The sequence below is a fragment of the Podarcis raffonei genome, chromosome Z, assembly GCF_027172205.1.
Source record: "Podarcis raffonei isolate rPodRaf1 chromosome Z, rPodRaf1.pri, whole genome shotgun sequence".
Taxonomy (NCBI): domain Eukaryota; kingdom Metazoa; phylum Chordata; class Lepidosauria; order Squamata; family Lacertidae; genus Podarcis; species Podarcis raffonei.
In genome coordinates, this window is record NC_070621.1 from 13,326,526 (window position 1) to 13,349,265 (window position 22,740).

General features: G+C 45.8%; 1 protein-coding gene across 3 annotated transcripts in view; it reads right to left on the reverse strand.

The window, feature by feature from the left end:
• NSMF (NMDA receptor synaptonuclear signaling and neuronal migration factor) overlaps positions 1–22,740 on the reverse strand; it is a 47,566-nt gene that overhangs the window by 18,386 nt on the left and 6,440 nt on the right. For 2 of the 3 annotated variants that reach the window (XM_053374572.1, XM_053374571.1), the window contains exons 2-4: positions 10,706–10,767; positions 9,326–9,859; positions 7,876–7,951 (exon numbers count right to left, since the gene is read on the reverse strand). In XM_053374572.1, the coding sequence (XP_053230547.1) occupies positions 7,876–7,951; positions 9,326–9,859; positions 10,706–10,767 (672 nt within the window). Of the gene's footprint in view, positions 1–5,691; positions 5,761–6,940; positions 6,947–7,875; positions 7,952–9,325; positions 9,860–10,705; positions 10,768–22,740 lie in introns of all 3 variants that reach the window. The other variant, XM_053374573.1, reaches the window with a different exon arrangement.

Consider the following 22,740-nt stretch of genomic DNA (forward strand, 5'->3'; position numbering starts at 1 on the left):
CTGAACCTCAGTTAAGTATTTTTATTGATTTACTTGATTTGGTGGGAGCAACTTCCCCCAACTTCCCCTTGGCTACGCCCATGGTGCCTTGGACTGTACCCAATAGCACATTGCTACTGTGGGCATGGCATCCCAGAATCCTCAGAAAACAAGACACATAAATATAAATTGTTCATGAAATAAACAAAAGCGAAATAAATCAGGCACAAAAGTTACCTGTTATCAGGCATTAGAAATGTGGAACTCTACCAGACAGAGGAGGCTAGTGCCCACTGGGACCAGAAGGGTGGAAGGCAGGAAGTCTAACAGTAGATGGCACCAGACCAATGGCAGGCAGAGCCATTACTTCTGATGTCCCCCCAATCCTCCCACATTTTACTCCCTGCTTACTTCTACAAGGTCAACACCGGGACTACAGAGGAGGACACTGAGAGGCAGAGCTTACAACCAGGACTGGTTGAAAGTAAGAAGGCAGGCAGGAGGGAGTTGGCTGGGGATAGTCTGACGTTGGTGGTGCAGTGTCCCCTTTGCCCAAATGAACCAGCCTCCACTGCTACCAATTAAATCTGCATAAATGAAGGGCATAAATCTATGCATGTGGCCAGTTTATTTTCAAAGAGCCTCTGAAAATCCAAAATGGGAAACATCTATGAAGTTATTTTCTACGGAATGCTGAACAGAATTAACAGGCATTTCTCCAAAGGTAGTAGAGGCCCATTCATATCTTTGAGCCCCAGATCCAGGGGCTCCAACAGGGGGCCAACTGGTGCTTTCACACCCCACCATTGCAAACAGGTGGACCTTCTGTTTGATCTAGCAAGGCATGTATAATTAAGAGCTGGTTTTCCTTCTGGAAGGAAGGAGAAACAATAATTTTGCCTTTGCCTGTTAGCAAACAACCACAGATCTGCAAACTCAGAAGGGGCCCAACAGCTTAGAGCTAAAATTAAAGTGGGCAAATATTCTTGGACAAATCATGCTTAGAATTTCTTTCATTTTCATAGAACTCGGAAGGACATCTTGAAGGCCACGTAATCCAAATACAAATCCATTGCTCAAAGCAGAATCTAAAATGCAGGGGGCCAACAATACAGTGCCCATAGCACCCTGGATGTTTTCTCTTGGCACCCACTAAGTCTCTGAGTGTCGTACACACATATTAATTGGACTCTTGGTGATGTGGTAGTGGGGCTGGTTAGCATTTTCTTCCTTCAAAAGTACATAGAGCTGAATGAAGAAGATGAAAGAGCAACAGTCCAGAAATTGTAGCTAATGGAAATTGCAGCCATGAAAAGCTACATTCACAACATATATTTTATACCAGTATGATACCAATTTAAATAGTCATGACTTCCCCCAAAAGAATTCTGGGGACGGAGTAAATGTATGAACTATCTGAAAAGTAATTGTAGTGAACAGATTACACTAGTAGGACTACAAGAAGTTTTGTAAGGTGGTTTATTTGAAATATTACAAGAAAGACTATGAAAAGAATTATTAGTTAAGGATAATTAAATGTAATAGGAAATTAAGAAATGTAGAAAAGTGATAAAGAACGGAAAATCATCAGAGGTGTTGACGGAAGTCAAAAATATTGTATAAGATGTGAAGATATGTTGTATGACTGTTGTATGACTGTTGGAACTAATATGTTAAAAAACCAATAAAAATGTGTGTGTGTGTGTGTGTGTGTGTGTGTGTGTGTAAAGAATTCTGGGGACTGTAGTTTGTTAATGCAGCTGAATGTCCCTAGAAGTCTGCCCCCCATTTCCCTCACAGGGCTAAAATTCTCAGAGTAGCTTAACAACCAATCCTTCTTCCCAGGGAACTCTGCGAATTGTAGCTGTCAGAGGGGAATACAACTCTCACTCCCTTTAACAAACTACAGGTTCCAGGATTCTTCTGGGAAAGCCATGGCAGTTTAAATTGATATCACAGTGCTTTAGATGTATGCTGTGAATGTGGCTATGAATGTTGCTGGGTCTGACATTTAGGGGCCATTACAAGACTGGTTTCTTTTTAGTCGCCAGTTAACTACTGACCCCAATTCAACATTTCAGCCTTGAAGCATGAAGCCCTAATTAGTCTGTGGGATGGCCATCCAAGGTAGAGTCTTTCCCCATGTCATTCAGTCCATAACTTGAGATCTACTCAGGAGGCACATCTGGTAGTTCAAGCCTTAAGAGAAATTGGGGGGGGCAGTGTCTGTGACCTACATGGCCTTCTTAGTAACAGCCACCCCATTGTGTAACATCTGATTTATATCAGCGTTGTTTTTAGACACCAGCTGAAAACCTGCCTTTTCCATCAGGTTTTTCAAAATGGATTGCAGTAGACTTACAGATGGCCCTATTTTGCTGTATCGTTAATTTAAATATTTTTATTTCTTTTTCCATTCTCCCACAAATTTTATTTTAAAACCAAGAGCATAAAAAGAAACCTAGTCTACCACTTCTTTGGCCTTGGCAAATTCTGCTCTTATTTCGTTGACAATCTTTATTATTATTATTTTTTAAAATGTATTTATTGCTGTAACCCGTACCCTGGCCTTTAAGGCAGATGGGTGAGACAGGAGTTTTTAAAACAAATTTAGATTTCAAAAGAGACTGTATTTACAACGCCAAATGGCAAAGCAAATCGTTGAATGGTGCAATTATGTGAAAAAGCTGCATTTTGGCTCTAAAACAAACTGAACAGAGTGAGTGAGGAGGGGGGTAGGGGTGGCATTGAATTCACCTCAGCTAGCCAGTCAACCAGCCAGCCACAAACACAGCCCAGGCTCCATTCTGCCCTCCCATGAAGTTGGATAAAAGTTCCTCCAGTCAATTAATCACTCTATAATAGTGTAGAAATTCTTTCACTATATACAAGGGGTGAGTGGGTGGGAGTATTTAGCAACCCAAGCACAAAGAACGGATTTCAGTCACAGAAAGGATTCCGTGTGCGTTTGTATGAAAGAGAACAGAACCTCATCTTCCAAGATCACACAAAGCCCAACCACTGACTCCATCCACACTAGGCCTGGTTGCCATGGAGACACTCACAGGCCCATTGCTGGACCCAGCAGGAGGCACGGAACACACATATTAGGCCAGGGTTGGGGCTCTCAGACCAATGGGGAGCTATGAGCTGCCGCCAAAGCCCTCAAGGCAAGGCAATGTCCTGCCACGGACAAAAACAGGGCACGACGCAAGGACCAAGAGAACATGGTGCGGGGGGAGGCTTTCTATGTCTCTTTTCCTCTCCACTCATCCACCCTCCATAGAGAAGAGGGTGTTGCACCTTTCCCCTAAAAATCTCCCCTCCCTTGACAGAGCCACAAACATTTAATCTCTCTCCCCACCCCCAGTGTTCTTTAACACTACGGTGTAAGGCAGCCACACTGGAAGCTATTTCTGCCCCAGAGACTACAGAAACTGGGCAAGGGGACATCACTGCAATCAAAGCACTACACTTCGCCTCTCAAAATGCCCCAAAGAATGAAAAAATGAAAGCTACCCCCCTCCACTTCACTAGTAGCTTGTTTCCCTTCCTTTCTCCTGCTGTGACGATGGTGTCTTTTGGCACAGGATCCTGTCCTCTTGTGGACTAGTAGCATGAAGAGCTTTCCTCCCCTGCCCCACAAGTTCTCAAGAGAATAAGCCACAACCACACCCAGTTCCTCAGCCAGCCTCAAGCAACACCGCCCGCACCCCCATCTTGCTGCAGCAAAAAGCCACTGTTTGATTACCAAAGAAAGCAGCTTGAAATGAGTCCCTCGCCCTGCCAGACTGGGCACCACATCAAGAGACCAAAATTTGCTGGCACCAAGCTTCTCCTTCTGAGCCAAGGAGAGTGAGCAGGCCAGCCTAGCACCAAAGGGGGTGGGAGAAAAGCATTTATTCCCCTCGAACGTGCAACAGTTTCTAAGCAAAAGGATCAGGGATGGAGGAGAGGGGGGTTGCTTAGGACTGCAGCGCAGGATCTTGCCAAGACGAGGCAGCAGGAAAGACCAGGCCAGCCTGGGAAACTGGCGGCATCAACCCAAGATGGGAACCACATTCAACCGCCTGCAAGGTCTGCCCTTGCAAAGCTCCGGGAGAGGGTGCCAGACGGCAGGCGAACCTGCTGGAAAAAAGCCCCACGCAGCAACATGCACTCAGCCACCTTCTCCCGCAACCAGAAAAACAAAGCAGGGAGATTCGCATCTCAGGTTGGCTCAAGTCCAGAGTACAACCACTTCGCTGGGAGGCGTCCCAGCTTTTCCAAGATGGAACTGTACAACACAACAGCCTTCTTAATGGGACATCTCTTGCAAAGGTTGATTCCCTCCAACTTTTCCTTCTTCTTCACCATTTCCCCACTTCACCCAGCAAAAGCAAACTTGGCAAAGCCTAGGAGTATATGTGGTTCCCCTCCTTTTAAAGAAGGGCTGGAGATCACAAGTGTGAACTGGAACATCCCCCTCTCCAAATCTTACCTCAGCCACAGTAAGTCTTATGCTCACTCAGCCTCAGTCTTCCAGTCTGCAGGACTGGGGGGGTAAAATAACAACTATCTACCTTAGTAGGTTATTGTAACAATTGTGGAGTTAATGTATGCAAAGGACTTTGAACACTACCCTATCACAAAACATTTAGCCCTCTTTGTGTGGGCCTATTTGGGAGGGGTTGCCTTCCCTCTTTCAGTGCGAAGTTCTGATTCTAACCTCAGGAATGAGAGCCAAACATGGCCTTCCAAGCCTTGGGACTCTCCCTAGACAACACCCCTCACTGACCCTGCTCTGTGCCCTCCTTGTGTGTTTATGTGTGGTGGGAATGTGTCTTTGAATCAGGGCTGGCCCAAGACACTTTGGCACCTGAGGCAGACTACAACCTGGTGCCTCCCCACAGCCAGTGAAGAAGAGGTGGGTGAAGATCTACATCAGGAACAAGAGGGGTGGAAAGATCGACATCAGGAACAAGGGTGGAAGGAGACTAGCAAGGCCTCCAATTTGCCAAGAGGCTGCTATGGGTTGGTGGTGAGGGAGACTGCCAAGGAGGAGGCTGACCTGGCCTCAGAGGAGTGCACTACAGTTATTGTTGCCATCATTGTGGCAACAGGCAGTGATTCTTTGGAGGCCAGCTCTGCTGCTCCTGTGGATCCTGCCACATGAGGCAGTCATCTCATCTTGCCTCATGGGTGGGCTGGCCCTGCCTTGAATTCTGATCTTGCTTCTTGCTTGCCTGGATGGATGTTAGAGAGCTGGTGTGAGTAGAAACTAGACTCTTGTACAAAGTAAAATTTGCATTTGTTGTCTTGCCTACTTTTGCCTTGGATCTGCTCACCAGTGGAATGTGATCCTTCGGAGGTTTTCCCCAAAGGTAATGTGGTCCTTGGGCTGAAAAAGGTCCCCACCCCGTGTTTAGTTATCTCTATTTGCTGGGAGGACAGAAAATCAGTGATGAGTCCTGCACGATGGAACCGAACCACATTAGTAAATATTTGGCCTTCAAGCTCTTGCCAAGTTTGCTTTCAAAGGGACTGTGCCCTGTTAAGAACAAAAAACCTGCCCAATTGACTGCCATCAGCTTCTTCAGTTCTCTGTACCAGCATCTGAAACATCTCGCTGCCAGCATTTATTTTTTTCAAAAGCAATGCCGATGCCCCTTGCAGGTGGCCCATGCAACAAGGCAAGGATTGAACTCGTGCGAGGAGGAGTCGCCCTCGTACCTCTGGATCAGAGCCGCAGAATCATTCTCCCGCTTCCGCCTCTTCCTCTCCGCGTAGCCCCTGAATGCCCTGGGAAACCAGTTTTAAGGCATTAAAACCAAACTAGAACAGCTTCGAAACTGGGAGACGACATTGAGGGGGGACAGCAACACAGGACAAGGGAGAGCGCAGACTCCCAATCAAGAGGCAAACCTCTTGAGGAAGAGGAAGGAGACGCAAGCCACAAAATGAACTACAAACAAGTTGGGAGAGAGGCTGAAGGAGCAAATAGGGATGTTGAGCGTATCATACACTGTTTTGCGCTTGGAGATAGATTAGGAAGAGATGTGGAGTGTATACCATGCACTGGTGTTTTTTTGGGAGGGGCAAAATAGGAATGTTGAGTGTATGCCACACACTGAGTTTTTTGGGGGGCAGGAGAATAGATCAGGAGGTGGCATATCGTAAGAGCCTGGAGAAAAAGGACTACTGTATGTCCAGAACGGATAAATTGGCAGCAGGCTAACATTCTGCACTCCCCTATCATGGGCTAACTCCCTCTAGTTATGTTCTCCCTACCATGGAACCCACAATATCAGTAAAGGAAGGTTTTGCACTGCCTACTGTGAGAACAGCATTCAGAGAAGGAATGAGCAATAATTAAATGGTTATCTCCTAACACCTAGAGGATAAAAGAGGATAAAAGCTTCAGAAATGACACTGAAAAATTGAAATGTCCGAGGCAGAGGCCTTTCTTGGGGAGGGGGGCCCCCCAAAAATTCAGTTTGCTGAGTATTTTAAGTAAGGCGACTTCTCTCTTGTCATTTGCCATGCCTCAACACCCCCGCTGCCCATTCTTCCCATCTGCTGGGCCAAAGGTTCCCCATCTCCTTAACCAAGAGGTTACAAGGATGCATGGTCAGGGATTCTCTCCATCCCCAGTCTCCTAGAACGGATCAAAGGCATAAAAACAAAATCATAAAAAGAACAAAGGAGAAAACAGAGAGGAGGGTTGGGTGAATACGCAAGCTGCTAGATGCTTGCTGGTTGGGTTTAATATTTGATGATTGAGTCTTCCACTGCCAAGACCCTGGGAACGACATCATATTCAGAGAAAAATAGGTGGAAGGCTGGAAGGCCCTTGTCACCTTTTTGTGCATCCAAATATGGACAAGATACCGGGAAAATGTGGGGGGTTTACCCAAAGATGCCAACAAACATGGGCCAAAATGGGGCTACAAATTTGTGGGGTGGTAGCAGCTGTACTTACGAGATGCTGATGGTCCCACGAAAAGCAGAGGGGAGGCAGAGAGAAAGAGTGAGAGAAAATATATATTAGTGAAGAAATACAAGCTGAACTTTTCTGCAGTAGCAAGGTGTGGGTTGGTTGGTTGGTTGGTTGGTTGGTTGGTTGGTTGGTTGGTTGGTGGGTGTATACATATATTCCTATATACATAAAAATGTAATGTATTGTCATGCTCTGCAGATAGACCGCAGCTCCGTGTGTATGCGTGTGTTTTTAACCTGACACCAAATGATTATAAATAAAAAAACCAAAACATTTTCGAAGTGTGACATTCCAAAGCTGTGGCTCCACCATCAATGAGGTAAAGGCTCAGGTCCCCACCCTGCCTTCATAACTTAATAAGATGAGGCAGTTTAAATGTGTGAATTTAGCAGAAAGTCATGCTCATGGGACTCTACTAAAGCTGTAGCTGTGGCCATTTCCAAAGAGTGCAAAAATGTACACATATAAACATGTATGTGGAGATGAAGCCACTGAGAGAAAGAAGGGCAACACATTTCATACAAAAGAAGCTGTGTTGAGCAAGCATGAAGGGAAGGCTTCCAGTGTTCCTGTTTAATTCAGCCCTGCATTCAGAAACATGAGGACTAGAACCTTGCTCTATCTCTTAAATGAATTGCAGCAGCAGAGCATATACTTTGCATGCAGAAGATTCCCAGGTTCAATCCCCTGGTAAGGCTAGGAGAGAGGCTCTGCTTCCGAAAGCCTAGGGAGCCACTGTGGGTTATTGTAGACAATACTGAATGTGATGAATCAGTGGCTTGGCTCAGATAAGGCAGCTTGATGTCTCTGTTATAACAATGCTATGTGAACCCAGAAGAATGGCTGGTTAAGTGAATGAGCATGCAGACATTTTACATGCTCTCCTCCATGCCCAGCCAATCAGTTTTCTAACTTACGCTTGCATAGTTGTTGTAGCTGTTTGAAAAGTGAAGAGGTTCTCTTTGGGAAACCAAGTTCTGATGGGGACATCATCTGCAAAAGAGATAAACAGTCACAGCAATGAGCATTCAGTCCTGGGAAGAGAGGGAACATGATTGAAGTTCGCTACGCATGGTGTGGACAAAGCATAAAGAGATATGTTTTTCCCTCACCAGAGTTATTATGGGATGAAAGGAAGAGCAGATCATCTGGTGAAATTAAGTAGGACAGACAAAAGAAAACACTTCAGACAGCAGGGGAACAGAAAGATGGTGATGGACTTCAGCCTCATTAAGCTTTCAAAGTGGATTAGACAGCTCCATGAAGAAAGACAGATCTATCAGTGGTTATCAGCAATGCTGGCTCTATAGCTTGAGCCCAGGATACCTGAAAGATCTCCCCATATGAACCTGATACTAGCCACAATGACTATGTTCTTCTTCCACTAAGGGAGTCAGTATGCCTCTGAATACCAGTTCCTTGGGTTCGCAAGTGGGAGAGTGCTATTGGACTCAGCTCCTGTTTGGGGCTTTCCATAATGTGTATCTGGATACTGTGAGAACAGGATGATAGATGCCCCACTAACCTATTCTAGCAGCCAGTCTTTCCTTATGTTCTTATCCTTTGACTACAGAGCTTCAGAATCCAAAATTAATTAAAACTCTGTGACGGGCACTTTGACCTCAAATGACCCCTGGGGAGGAGGAAAAAACATGCTATTTGTTCCACCAGTACACTTCCTTTACTAAGTTACCCGCCACAGAAGTTTCATGACTTGTACATTACTTTATCTTTTAATAAACAAAACCAGAGAGTTGTCTGCCATCCAACCATAATGCAGATCACAACATCTAACTGGGCGTGGAGCTAAATCCTAGATGGCAGGGCCGGGGAACCTTTTTCAGACCGAGGGCCACATTTCCTTTCCTAGCAAACCTTCTGGGGGCCACATGCCTGTGGTGGGTGGAGCAAGAGCCAAAAGTAAGTGGAGCAGCAGTGTAAATGATAAGTGGAACCTCCACTTGCAGAAACTGCCTCACCCTCCAATTGCTAGCTGCAAGGAATAAGAAGAGTTTGGATTTGATATCCCGCTTTATCACTACCCAAAGGAGTCTCAAAGCAGCTAACATTCTCCTTTCCCTTCCTCCCCCACAACGCACACTCTGTGAGGTGAGTGGGGCTGAGAGACTTCAGAGAAGTGTGACTGGCCCAAGGTCACCCAGCAGCTGCATGTGGAGGAGCGGGGAAGCGAACCCGGTTCACCAGATTACGAGTCCACTGCTCTTAACCACTACACCACACTGGCTACAGGAGCTGGGTGTCACCACACCCACATTTTTTCCAGGGAAATCAGACTACCCACTGTTGGAGACAAGAGCACAGGCCTTTCATTTGAGCTATAATGGTTTCTTTTATTCCATTACTAACCTGACACACGGTCAATGCTATACATTCTCTCCAGCTTTTTCCGGCGCCAGCCAGTCTCGCCGGCCTGGTGGTGGTGGTGGTGGTGATGGGGGTGGTGGGGGTGAGGATGCTCTATGTCGAAAGCGTGCTGGGAAGGAGCAGCCAGGTGTGTGCAGCCGGGGCACTCCTTGGAGACCTGGCGGCTGCTTGCCCAGCTCCCTTTGCAGTGCCTCCCAATGTTGTGGGAGCTGACCGCATTCTGGAGAGGCTGGCCCTGGGAGCAGTCTTCCTCCTCTTCCTCCTCAGCCTCAGCCCCTTTGATGACCACCAGCTCCATGCTCTCACTCTGGTGCTGGGAGAGCATAGGCCTCTCCCCGGAGATAGTGTAGACCCGTGGTTTGGGCCCCTCGCCTGCCAGCTTCTCGCCATGCTCCTCTGAGAAGCTGCGTTCAAATTTGCCGTCAGAAATGAGGGAAAGGCGGCGCTTGTTCTGGGCTCCCTGGTGCATATCTGGGGAGTCCTCCTGCCCAACATAGGATTCAGCAAGCAGGTGATCTGGAAGGAAAGGAGCATATGAGAACCTGAGTTAAAGATGCCAGCTTTCTTTTTCTCCAGTGTGAAAAGAAATTTGGAGTCCAGGATCTGAAGACGGACAGCTGTTCTGACTTTGAGTTCAGACATTTCCAGCAGGGCATTTCTGATGTTCATAAGATAGTAAAGCCCCATGTCCTGACAATGGAAACATATTCAGCCTTCTGAATCTTCCTTCTGAAATTTCAGAACATATTACCTACCCACTTTCAAACATATGATCATTATCACCACTATTAATCTAGTTTGGGAATTTTCCTTCTAGTTTGGGAATTTTCATTTTCATGAATGCAGTGCAGAAACTCACGAGGACTAAAACCTTTCATAAATGAAATTAAAGCCAAGATTCTCAGGCAGCTGAATTCTTAATCCAACACCACACCAACCTTTGCATAACCACTCCTGCATAATGGCAGCACACACACACACCAGCCTTGTATATCACATTGCATAAATTTTAAAAACGCAGGTTTCTTTTTGCATATCCTTCCATAAACGGACACTACAAAGTTTTGCAGCAAGTCATGCATAAAACCAAAAACAAAAACCACTATTTATTTACTGATCATTTTATTGTTTTATCCTTTTTGTAAATTGTTTGAGGTTTTGTTTTTGTTTACAATCATGCAGCTTATAAATTGATTGAAATAAATAAATTAAATTAAATATTTTGAACAATACCACACCCACACAAACAACCTCAACAGGGCTCTTTTGGAAAATGTGTTTTTATGCCACGTAAGCTGCCTCAAGTAACCTATAAATAATTTTAAACATGAGTATAACATAAAAATCAACACATCCTCCTACCTGAACCATTCTGGCCTTCCGGATGGTTCTGAGAGAGATAATCTCCAAAAGCCCTCGCCGCTCTTCAAATTGTCAGGTGTGCAGAAGCACAATATGGTGGAGAGAAAGAGGAAAAACGAGAGAGAGAGAGAGAGAGAGAGAGAGAGAGAGAGAGAGAGAGAGAGTTAGCAAAGCAAACTAGCAAAATCCAGCTCCAAAGTGTTTTGTCACCCTCATAAAAATGAGGGAAATCCCCACCCACAACCCACAAAGAGAAACCACTCACTCTTTGATTCACACACCTCAAAGCTGCCATTATCCTAACAGTGGAGGAATATACCTGTATGTTTTCTGCTGGAGGCGAGAGGGTGGCAAAAAAGCAACTTAGAGGCGGGGAAAAGGCAGACTGTGGAAACCACACAGGCAGAAAGGTTAAGTTATTCTCCTCCCAGTATCTCTGTTCCAGTTAGAGACTGCTCTCTCTGTCACAACCCACAGCTGCTTTTAGATAAAAACGAACAAACAGCAATGTCAGGAAATCAGACTCTCCTGCTTTCATTTGGATTCAAATAAGCCTTTCTCAACCTTGGGTCTCTAGATGTTGTTGGACTACAACATCCCATCATCCCTGATTGTAGGAGTTGTAGTCCAACATCAGGGGACTTAACTCTTGCATTCTGCATTAATGGGGGGGGGGTAAGTGCAAGATGAGGTTCGTTGATGTGATGGGCAAAGCACCTCTGTCAATTAGCTGCAGATCACCCAAAGTGTGAGAGAGAGGGAGTGGGAAATGACAGAGAAATTGAGAGAGAGACTAGTCCCTAGCTATTCCAAAACTGCAGCCTCTTAGAAAAATGAGTCATCCACTCTGCCACACAATCACAATTGTGTCATCCAGGACAGTACCCCAAAACCTGTACTGAGAAAATCTAAAGCAGGGGAAGCCAACAGAGTGCCCTCTGGAAATTGCTGGGCTATGAATACTATCGGCCCCAGCCAGTATGGTCCATGGTCAGGGATGATGCAAGTTGTAGTCCGGTGATATACAGAGGTCAAGCATTCTTATATCACTTTAACATACAGAGAGTCCTGGGAACTGTGGTTTGTTAAGTTGCGCTTGCAACTGTAGAGGTCACCAGTACAGTTTTCAGGATTCTCCATAACTCTTAGCGTGGTACAAAAATGCTATTTATTATATTTACATCCCACCTCAAGGAGCTGAAGTTGGCTACATAGTTCTCCTCCTCCTGATTTTGTCCTCACAACAACCCTGTGAGGCAGGTTAGGTGCAGGGTGTGGATGTGGATCAGAGGGATGTCACTTCCAGGCTTCAAACCAAAACAGATAGATCTGGTAAGGGCAATCCAGAGAACCAACTTGATCCTTCCCTGCCACCATCACTGAACGCATCAAGGAGAAGATGCTGCCTCTTTGCCACAGCACTGCGCTGAACCATCTATGCTCAAGGGCACCTTTTGTTCTGTCCTTTTGAAGCATGCTTGACTGCAGGAGTGTGCTGCGCCATCTCTCGAAGGACTATGTAGAGGCTCTTTCACAGCCCAGGGGAAGAAAAAGAGAGTCGTTTCCCACTGGAAAATTCCACCAGCTAAAAGCTTGCACCTTTTCCAGTCATAACCCAAAGGGCAGTGACAGAGATGGAAATCCAGCTGAGGCAGTTGGAGGGCACATCCAGGGTTTCACTATTTTGCAGGTGGGATTCAATCACATACTGGAAAACCCAAGTGCTGCAAATAAAGCGGATTTAGGGCTCTTGCTGAACTAAGATTTAAAGGAGAAATCTGATTCAGTTTGCATTTGAAGGAGAACCTACTTAAAGTACACTTTCCAAAACCATAAGCATACTGAAGCAAAACCATCCTTCGGAATTTTGTCCTTCTTTTCATTTTGCAATGCAGGTCTCCAGGCAAGTAATGTGCACAAAACAATGTGAATGTCAGCACTTAGGATTTCAAAATGCTTCCACAGTCTCTACAGACAACATGTAGATGAATCAGATGGACTGGTCCACTGAGAGACTGTGTACTTAGTGCTCCGAACTGGTGATAAAGAATAGGAAACCTGCCTTGTATCAGGTCAGGCCGTTCATTCAGGTAGCCCTGTAGTCTCTCCTCTGACTAGCTGCTGCTTTTTCACACTACCTCCCGCCCACAACATTTTAAACTAGTGACGCATTTTTATCTGGGACCTTCTGCAGTTGCATTAGGAAGCAGCATACAGACCATTCGTCCACCCAACTCAATACTGCCTACACTGGCTGGCAGCAGCTCCCCAGGAGTCTTTCCCAGTCATGCTGAGGACTTTTTGTATGTAAAGCATGTGCTCAACCAGGAAGCTATGAAAACGAAGAAAGATTCTAGTCCTCATTGTTCTGAATAATGGGATGGATTAGATAGGACTACAGGAAGCTTCCCTGTACAGAGTCAGACCACTCGTCCAATGCACCTGGGCCTTCCACATGCGAGGCAGATGTTCTAACCACTGAGCTACAGATGCTTTTCATGAACACAGGTGGCTGCATAGGTGTACCTAGGGGTTCGCCAGGCATGCAAAACTCACCTATCAGGAATAGGCACCCTCCCACAACACATGGAGCATCGTCATCCCCCAGCTGCTTTGCCCTTGGAAGGAGTCTGCTGAGACCTGCTGCAAGAGTGGGAACAAAGTGGTCCTTGGAGCAGCTTCCAGGCAGAGACCAGTGCAGGCATCCCGACCAGCCATGAGGAGGCATCTTCCTGTACAAGCAACCTCAACTGTGTCAGATTTTTGGGGTGGGGTGAGGTGGGGAGGATGCAAAACAGCTCTTTGCCGGAGGCTCAAGGGCCCCATGGTGGATGCCTTTTACTGTGTAAGACAACTGACCCGTATGCCTTGGTAGCAGCTCCCTAGGGTATCTCTCCTAGTCATGAGCATAGCCAAGGGGATTTTTAAATCAACATTTTAAAAAAATCAATCATTTTTAATCATCGTTATTTTGAAATAAATGATTTTAATCACTGTTATTTTGAAATCAGTGATCTAAATCATGCTGATTCTAGAATCAGTGTTTTTGAATCATGATTGTCTTGAAATCAATGGTTTTCATCATGATTACAGAGGTACCTCGGGTTAAGAACTTAATTCGTTCTGGAGATCTGTTCTTAACCTGAAACTGTTCTTAACCTGAGGTACCACTTTAGCTAATGGGGCCTCCCACTGCCACCGCACCGCCGCCGCCCAATTTCTGTTCTCATCCTGAAGCAAAGTTCTTAACCCAAGGTACTATTTCTGGGTTAGCGGAGTCTGTAACCTGGAGCGTCTGTAACCTGAAGCATCTGTAACCCGAGGTACCACTGTATTTTGAAATTGATGGTTTCGATTATGATTTTTTGAAATTGATGATTTGAATGATGGTTTTTGAAATCGATGATTTGAATAAATAAATATTTTAAAAATCAATGATTAAAATAATAAAATACATAAAAATACATAGCAAACTGAGGTTCTGTCCCCCTAAACAAAAGGCCTACCCCCCTTAACAAAAATCCTGGCTACACCCATGTCCTCAGCCATATCTGGAGATTCCAGGAACGGAACCTGGGACATTTTGCAGCCAAGCGGTTAAGGAGTTGACATTAACTAGAGAATGGTCAGTTTCAACTGCTATGGAGATGAAAGGAAGGCTCACTTGGTCACTTAACTCCTCCTTCCTATTTGCTTGGTTGCTCTATTTAGCTTTCTGGAGTGTGGTTTTCCTGGCAGGTTTTGTTTTTTTGCAAATAGTGTGAGAACACCCAGTTCTGCTATCCTTGTTTTTCAGAGCTGGGCTCCTCAGTTGTTGTTTTTCTTAAATCAAGAAGGTTTGAGGACCTTTGCAACGAAAGTATGGGCTTCCTCCATAATGTTGCAGCAAAATGGGTTTCTGCCTAAGGTAGCCAGAAGGCAAGGATGGTGAAAGAAAGTTGGTTTGCATTTGCAAACTGTTCTAATACTGTACTGCTCAAAACAATATGCAAACCAACACTTCTCTGAATTTAGGAATACAGTTCTCCAGCCATATAGGGGCATGTTAGATGAGAATATGGATAAAAATGGATTCTGTATGCAAAAATAATATAACCCAAAATGCATTGTATTAGTGAAATGCGTGCAAAAATTGGTATATTAGGCAAAACTGCATATAGAAATGGTATATGCCTTCCACAACTTATCAACTGATAAATTAAAAATAATAACCTGGAAGGCCATAATCAGATATCACAAAATAATAAAATAGTGAGAATTTTGACTCCTTATTCTTAGTACATTTTTTTGTAAACTATGGAGACAGCATCATTAAGGACATCAGTGACCATTACATATTTGATGGTAAGAGTTTTGCATTTGTTGGTCCAGTTTCGTACAGTGGTACCTTGGTTCCCAAACTTAATCCGTTCCGGAAGTCTATTCCAAGACCAAATCATTCCAAAAGCAAGGCGTGCTTCCCCATAGAAAGTAATGCAAAATGGATTAATCAAGTCCAGACTTTAAAAAACCCTAAAACAGCAATTTAACATGAATGTTACTATCTAACGAGACCACTGATCCATAAAATGAAAGCAATAATCAGTGAAGTGTACTATAAAATAAATAAGACAGCATTGTAGATGATAAAAATTAAAATTATTATTTTTCTTATGTGCACTGATGATAGTTGTTGTTTGTTTTTCAGAGCTGGGCTCCATTTCTGCAGTCACACAATCAATCAGTAGCTGAACTGGGTTCCACACAGTCACAATAACAAAGTCACAATCCACAGTCACAAGTCAGTCCCACAAAACGAAGAATAAGTCACAGTCAAAAAAACGAAAAAGCCACACAAACAAAAATGCAAAAAAAAAAGCAAAAACTAAAGCTCCAAATATCACCTCTGTGTTGTGTGGGTGCTCGGGACTCAGCAGCCGGCAGACTCAAGAGGAAGCAGTGGGGGACTCAATTTACAAATGGAACACACTCAACATGAAGCGGAACATGTTCTTATTCCAAGGCAAAGTTCACAAACCAGAACACCTACTTCCGGGTTTGCAGCATTCTTAATACAAGTTGTTCATAAACTAAGCTGTTCTAAAACCAAGGTACCACTGTGTTAGAATTTTGCTCCAAATAATGTTGCTGGGGAAAGAGTCCCATGAGAATTAAAAACAAAAATTAATTGCTAGTTGATACTGAAATGTGATGCTAACAATTAGGAAAGTGAGAAACGGAAAGTGAAATTGATGGTTCGTCCACCCTAACTGATGAGACGGCTTTCTAGTCATACGCCTGTCCTCTTGAGCTCTCACTCAGATTTGTTTTGACTCCCTTGCTAAACGTGCTTGGTCCCTGCAGGTAGGCACACTGGCCAGCAGCTCCATTAACAGACAAAGTAAAGCAAGAGAGGGAGAAAAACAGAGACAGCCTGAGAACTTGGCGTCCAGCCCAACAAAGTCCTTCACCATCACCAACCAGGCTGTGCTCAAAGAGGAGGCTTTTGTCTGGGTGACGTTCTTTGGAAATACAACCATTTCAAAACATTAACTGGCATTTTGCAAACCCAGAGCTTTGCAGAAATAAAAAATAAAAATGCAAATGGTCGTCCTTTGTCCATGTCACAGGGTTGCATCCTGACCTTTCATACATAAACGATAATGCCTCTCTCTAGCAACTTTAAACAGCAAGTGGCTCAGCCAGGGCTAAGGGATGAAACCTAGCACACGCGAACACACATACTGCAAATAAGAACAGGATGCTGGACTAATTGGGGCACTGGCCTGATCCTGCAGGCTCTTCTTATGTCCTTCTTCTTACTTATTAGACTTGTTAGCGGTGAGCTCCCCGAAGGTCTACAAGTGACTGACAACACAATTGAATACCAAGGCTCTGTACATTTAAATCACGTTTAAAGCATATTATCCCTTCCTCAAAAGAAGAATCTTGGGAACTGTAGTTTATGGGCTCTGGGGATTGTAGCCCTGTAACTGTAGAATACAGTTCCCGGTATTCTTTTTTTTGGGGGGGGGGATTAAATGTACTGTCAATGTGTGCTTGTACAGCCACACACAAACCAAAGCAACCCCCTATAACAGCCACAGAAACCTTTGGCAGCACACTAATGACAAAAGCAATATCTTTTCAGTCTAATCGAAAGCCAGGGTGCTGAAAAGATATCAGGGAAGACCCCTGGCAGACTGCAATGGGAAGAGCATTAGGTAAAGGTAAGGGACTCCTGTCCATTAGGTCCAGTCGTGACCGACTCTGGGGTTGCGGCGCTCATCTCGCTTTATTGGCCGAGGGAGCCGGGTCATGTGGCCAGCAGGACTAAGCTGCTTCTGGCGAACCAGAGCAGCACACGGAAATGCCATTTACCTTCCCGCCGGAGCAGTACCTATTTATCTACTTGCACTTTGACGTGCTTTCGAACTGCTAGGTTGGCAGGAGCAGGGACCGAGCAACGGGAGCTCACCCCGTCGTGGGGATTCAAACCGCTGACCTTCTGATCGGCAAGTCCAAGACTTAAATGTGTGAAGCTGCTTATGCAGACTCAGTTCACTAGAGCCCATCTAGACCAATGCTGACTGCTCTGATTGGCAAAACAATGTAGAAATAAAGAAATTGTTAGTTGCAAGCCAACATGGCCCGAAACACATTAAAAATTTTGCCATAGGAATCAATGAGAACTGTCGACTTGCTATGCGAATGCTCCCCTAACAAACGTTTTCCTGATCATGCATTGTGTTCGGATAGTGAGATCTGTGTCTACTGATTGCATTTGTTTAACTGACTTCTGTTCCTAACCATAGGTGACCAAGTAGACCTGTAGTGATTCCCACTTCCTTTTCTGTTTTTGTTGGAATTCTCTAGCAACCATGATAGCAATCGTGACCACCACTGAAATGTCACCACGCATATGACAACACTTCCTTCCAGCTTGCAAAAATGCACTAATGTGCTTCCACACCCGCAGCAGCTGTGTCATGATAATTGGTTATTTTTGCATATTGGATTTTATGCAGCAAGGAGAAATCTGGATGAAAACATTTTTAGAAGCGCAGGATGGCAACATCACGCAGTGGCGTAGCGTGGGGGGTGCCGGGGGTGCCGGCCGCACCGGGCGCAACATCTGGGGGGGGGCGCGAGTCCAGAGGGCCCAGCCGCATCGTGCCCTCGGCCCGCCCCTATTGTCAGAGGCTCAGCGCGGAAGTGTTAGCAAAGTTTCAGAGGGGGGAGCGAGTGGGGGGGGACGCGGGGAGGGGAGGGGGTCCCCGCTTCTCCGGCCGCCTTGCAGAAGCGGCCACCGGCGGCTCTGCCTTTGCTCGCAGGCCTGCCTGGGGGCTCCCTCGGCTCCAGCGCTGAGCTGGTGGCCCCGATCCCAGGAGCGGCTAGGCCTGCGCCAGGGCCCTGACCCGACAGCTTCTCCGGCTCCCCAAGCCGAGGACAGCTTCGGCTGTGAAGCTGCGCCTTCCGGGCTGGCCCCTTCTCGGCTTATCACGCTGAGCCTCGCCTCTCCAGCTCCCGGTATGTGTGCTCCGCAGTGGTCACCGCTCCTTCCAGACCCTTCCACCGCCCCCTGCCAAACTGGGTGTAGATACAAGAAGGGCAGCTGGGGTGGGCGATAGAGGACCCTGCCTCCCCCTGCGGGGCTCATCTCTGGCAATTGTCTTAAACTGCCGCAAGTGTCTCTGCTCAAGGAGCCCCCTGAGTTTTGGCATTGTCTCTCCGCGCCCCCCCCCACCCCGCCTCTCTCCAGGAGCTTTATGGAGCCGCCTGGATCAGGTCTGCTTTGGAGGAGGGGAGCCTTCCTTGACCAGCATGTGGGGCGCCCTTTGCGGCCTTTCCCTCTGGAGAGATAGTCACACTCCCTCTAGCGCAGTTCCTAATTGCCAGTCGCCCTTCTGTGGCGAGGATTCTTCTGAGCGAGGGTTCTTCCAGGGCCCTCCGGCTGCTTCTCTTTCGGGCGGCGGCGACCCTCCAGCTAAATACCCCTCGGGGGTTTGTGGCAGCCTCGCTTATTGTTCTCGGGACTCTGGTTTTACCTCGCCGCGCAATTACGCACAATTGCAGCGCCTTCACCAGCAGTGGCGTAGCGTGGGGGTGCAGGGGGGGCCGGCCGCACCGGGCGCAACATCTGGGGGTTAGGGGGCGCAAATCCACGGGTTAGGGGGCGCAAATTACTTGCCTTGCCCCGGGTGCTGACAACCCACGCTACGCCACTGACATCACGTACATGTTGCAAAACAAAAACTTGTGACGTAGCCAGCAGTGATTCAACACTCAGCTTCTACCTGGAAGTACTGACACATGCTCTCTGCACAAACCCTTTTTATACATTGATAGCACACAGGGACCAGAACCCAGGAAACCCGGGACTCGGCTAAATTGGTAAAGAAAAAGCAATTTATATGTGTTGTATATGCGATATAGCACTGTGCCACCAGGTGGCGCTGTGGAGTCCCGTTTTCCCCGTTTAAATTTACAATGCGTAACTGAAACGCTTCTATGATGTGTCTAGACTCAGCCCAGGGTTTCAAATCAATGGATGAACTTGGGACTGTTACTGTCTCTCTCAGCCTAACAGTATTGTTGTGAAGATAAAAAGGATGGGGAGAACCACATGCACTGCCTTTCCTTGGGGGGGGGAGTGTAATATAAATGCAATTTTTTTAAAAAACACATAAAAAAATTAAAAGTGCCATCCAGATCATTTTTGATATGTCATCAAAGTTTCTAGGATGTGTAGAGAGCGGCTGTTGCCCGTATGACATTTTAACACAAGAACACACAAATCCAGTGCTGGAACCCATTCTGAGAGCAAGATAAATCAAATAAAAACATGAATAAGCTGAAAGTTACATGGCAGGGAGGCTGGGAATTTCCTAACCTACCTCACAAGGTTGTTGTGGGGATTCGGAGGGGGAGAATCATGAACACCACCTTGAACATCGTGGAGGAAAAGGTGGGATGTAAATGCAATAAAAATAATAAATAAATAAACAGCCAGAAACGTTAAGAATAGTCAGAAACCTATTAGAGCTTGGTAGATAGATTGAAGTATTCTAAAGCAGGACTTTGATGACATCTGATTTTAATTGATCTCTTAAAGAGCTTATAAAATTGTGTATCAACCCCAAACTCAGGAATGCAAATGAAATAAAGTCCAGATATATCAATACATAAATAAATGCATTTATTAATTGTCAACCACATTACTAGGATGCATTAAATTATTTTTTAAAAAAAAATTAAGGAAGCAAAACAGCTCTGCAGCTACACACTTTTTTAAAAGCAAGAAAGCAGCAGGATATGAGAACACTGCTGTATTGGACAAGGGATCTGCACTCTGTACATGCTCATGAACTTAGCTTCCTTTCAGCTTTTTTATTTATTTCCCATATGCTGTGTACAGGTGAGCCACTCATCTCCAATGCAGGTAAGTAAGGCAATGATGCAACAGTGGTAATCCAACTTCTGTTCACATAAATTAACTATAGTGACAAATGTGGCTAATTCAATTAAATTAATTAGCCTGATTAAATTTTGTGCACTTTTCTCCCGCCCCCAGCCCTTTTTGACACCCGTTCGACCTCTGTGTCCTTTATTTGCCCTCTGCAATTTGTCCCATTGACCTCCGGGGCTGCTGGTGGTGTCAGTACCGACCGCGGTTGCGTCTCTAAAGCAATGTGGGTGGAAATCATGCAGAAGACAGCGCTTCCTTCCCAGCTCTTTATTACGCCAGAGCCGTGACGGGCAAAAGTGGCTTCTGCTTTGTGGAGCATCTCTCTATCCAGACTTCCAGAAAGACTACATAGCAGCCCCGTCTCTGCAGCAGAGGGGGGAACACTCAAGCGACGCCCGCCCCTCACCTCCGAGGTTCCTCACTGCCGCACTTGAAGGAAGCGGCTGAGGCAGTGAAGTTAAGGAAAGAACCATTTGGATGGAGCAGGTGTGCAAAAGGCGACTAAAGAGGCACCCAAAGCGCCGAGATTCCGATGCAACCGATGCAGTTATAACGCAGCAAGCGGGAGGCAGGTTCGTTACTGAGCGCTGGCGCTGCACGCCTGAAAGCACAGCAGCTCAAAGCAAAGACCAGAAGCCACAGAGGGCATGTAATGACGCGGGTGGGGTGGGTTTCAGACATGCGGTTAACCTTCTGCAATCCAGAGTTTGCCTGCATGTGGCATTCCCTGTTACAAGCAAGTAAAAACCCCAAACATATAGGAGCCTAAAAATGGGTGTGAGAGTCCGATGCTGCCCGTAGACCAGCGAATAAGCCATGAGAAGGAATTGTTTGCTACTACCGCGGCAAACAAATAGGAAAACGTAAGCTTCTGCATCTGAGAAATCCTCACACAAGACACTCACTGCCCAAGGAGAGAATCAGAGTGGAGTTGTTGGGATAGGACTTGGAGGACCAGGATTCAAATCCCCACTTGGTCATGAAAGAGGACCTTTGGGCCAGTTGTGGTCTATCTGACCCTAAGCTAGGTAAAGGTAAAGGGACTCCTGACCATTAGGTCCAGTCATGGCCAACTCTGGGGTTACGGCGCTCATCTCGCTTTACTGGCCGAGGGAGCCAGCGTACAGCTTCCGGGTCATGTGGCCGACATGACTAAGCCGCTTCTGGCAAACCAGAGCAGCACACGGAAACGCCGTTTACCTTCCCGCCGGAGCGGTACCTATTTATCTACTTGCACTCTGATGTGCTTTCGAATTGCTAGGTGGGCAGGAGCAGGGACAAGTGAAGACACTGGCAGAGGAAGGATGAGTCACATCACCCCTTCCTTGGTACCCAATATTCAAATGTATCTCTCCATCCGTTCCTGCTCCAGCTCACAGCAGGCAAGTGGTAAATAAATACATTGCAGGCAAGTTATTTTTGTGGGCGTATTTACCATTTGTTTAAACACATTTCAGGGAAGGGAAATACTTTCTTGCAATGTTGCAACAATTATAAATTAAACACATTTGTAACAACATACAAATACCACAGTTAAAAACTAAATACAAACTATCACAATTTAAAATAATAAAAATAATTAAGCAGCAGCAGTAATATTAGAACAGACTTTGTCAACCTCTGCCCCATCAATCTCCAGCCTGGGAACTGTAGTTCATAACATCTGAAGAGTGCCAGGTGTGCTGGCTGGGGCTGATGGGAATTGTAGCCCAAAGCATTAGGAGGGCGTCAGGTTGGCAAGTCCTGCATTTTGACATTAAAATCAGTACTCTGCCCAATTACAGCATCTTATACATTCCTTTTCTATTCTTTTGACGTGGAAGTCACCCAAACCTATGCAGGAGCAATTTGAAACCCCAAAGGTATCTGTGGATAAACACACACAAAATCCTGTTCGACAAAGCCAGAATATATAAGAGCACTGGACCATCTCTTCTCACCCATCCCCCAAATCAGGTGAAATCAAATTACTATGTTAATTAATATGGAATGAAATGTGCACTGCACTTAATATAAGGATGACCAAGATTCCACCCACACTGTCTTTGGAAGAGAGCCAGCAAATACCTCCAGAGGGACCCTGGTTCTCAAGGAAGACTTCTAGATGATTCATAAGCCCTGCTGGAAATAGGATCCTAGGAACAGCTGTTTACCCCTACCATCCCAGCTCCCAGGATTCTTTGGGGGAACTGGTGTGCTTTAGGTGTATAGTATCTATGCAGCCTTAGCACTCTTTTTTTCCATGCCACACTGATGACATCACTTCTGTGTATGCATGTTTAGAAAGAGAAACTCGGAAGGAAACCCTAAGTCATCTAGTTCAACCCCACAAATAAAGTAGAGTTCATTGCCTTCAAAGTCTGCTCCACTGTTAACTGGTTCATATAATATTTATCTATTTTTTATTTTTTTTATACATACATACTACATACATGGGGACGCGGGTGGTGCTATGGGTTAAACCACTGAGCCTCTTGGGCTTGCTGATCAGAAGGTCGGCGATTCGAATCCCCGTGACGGGATGAGCTCCCGTTGCTCGGTCCCAGTTCCTGCCAACCTGGCAGTTCGAAAGCACGTCAAAGTGCAA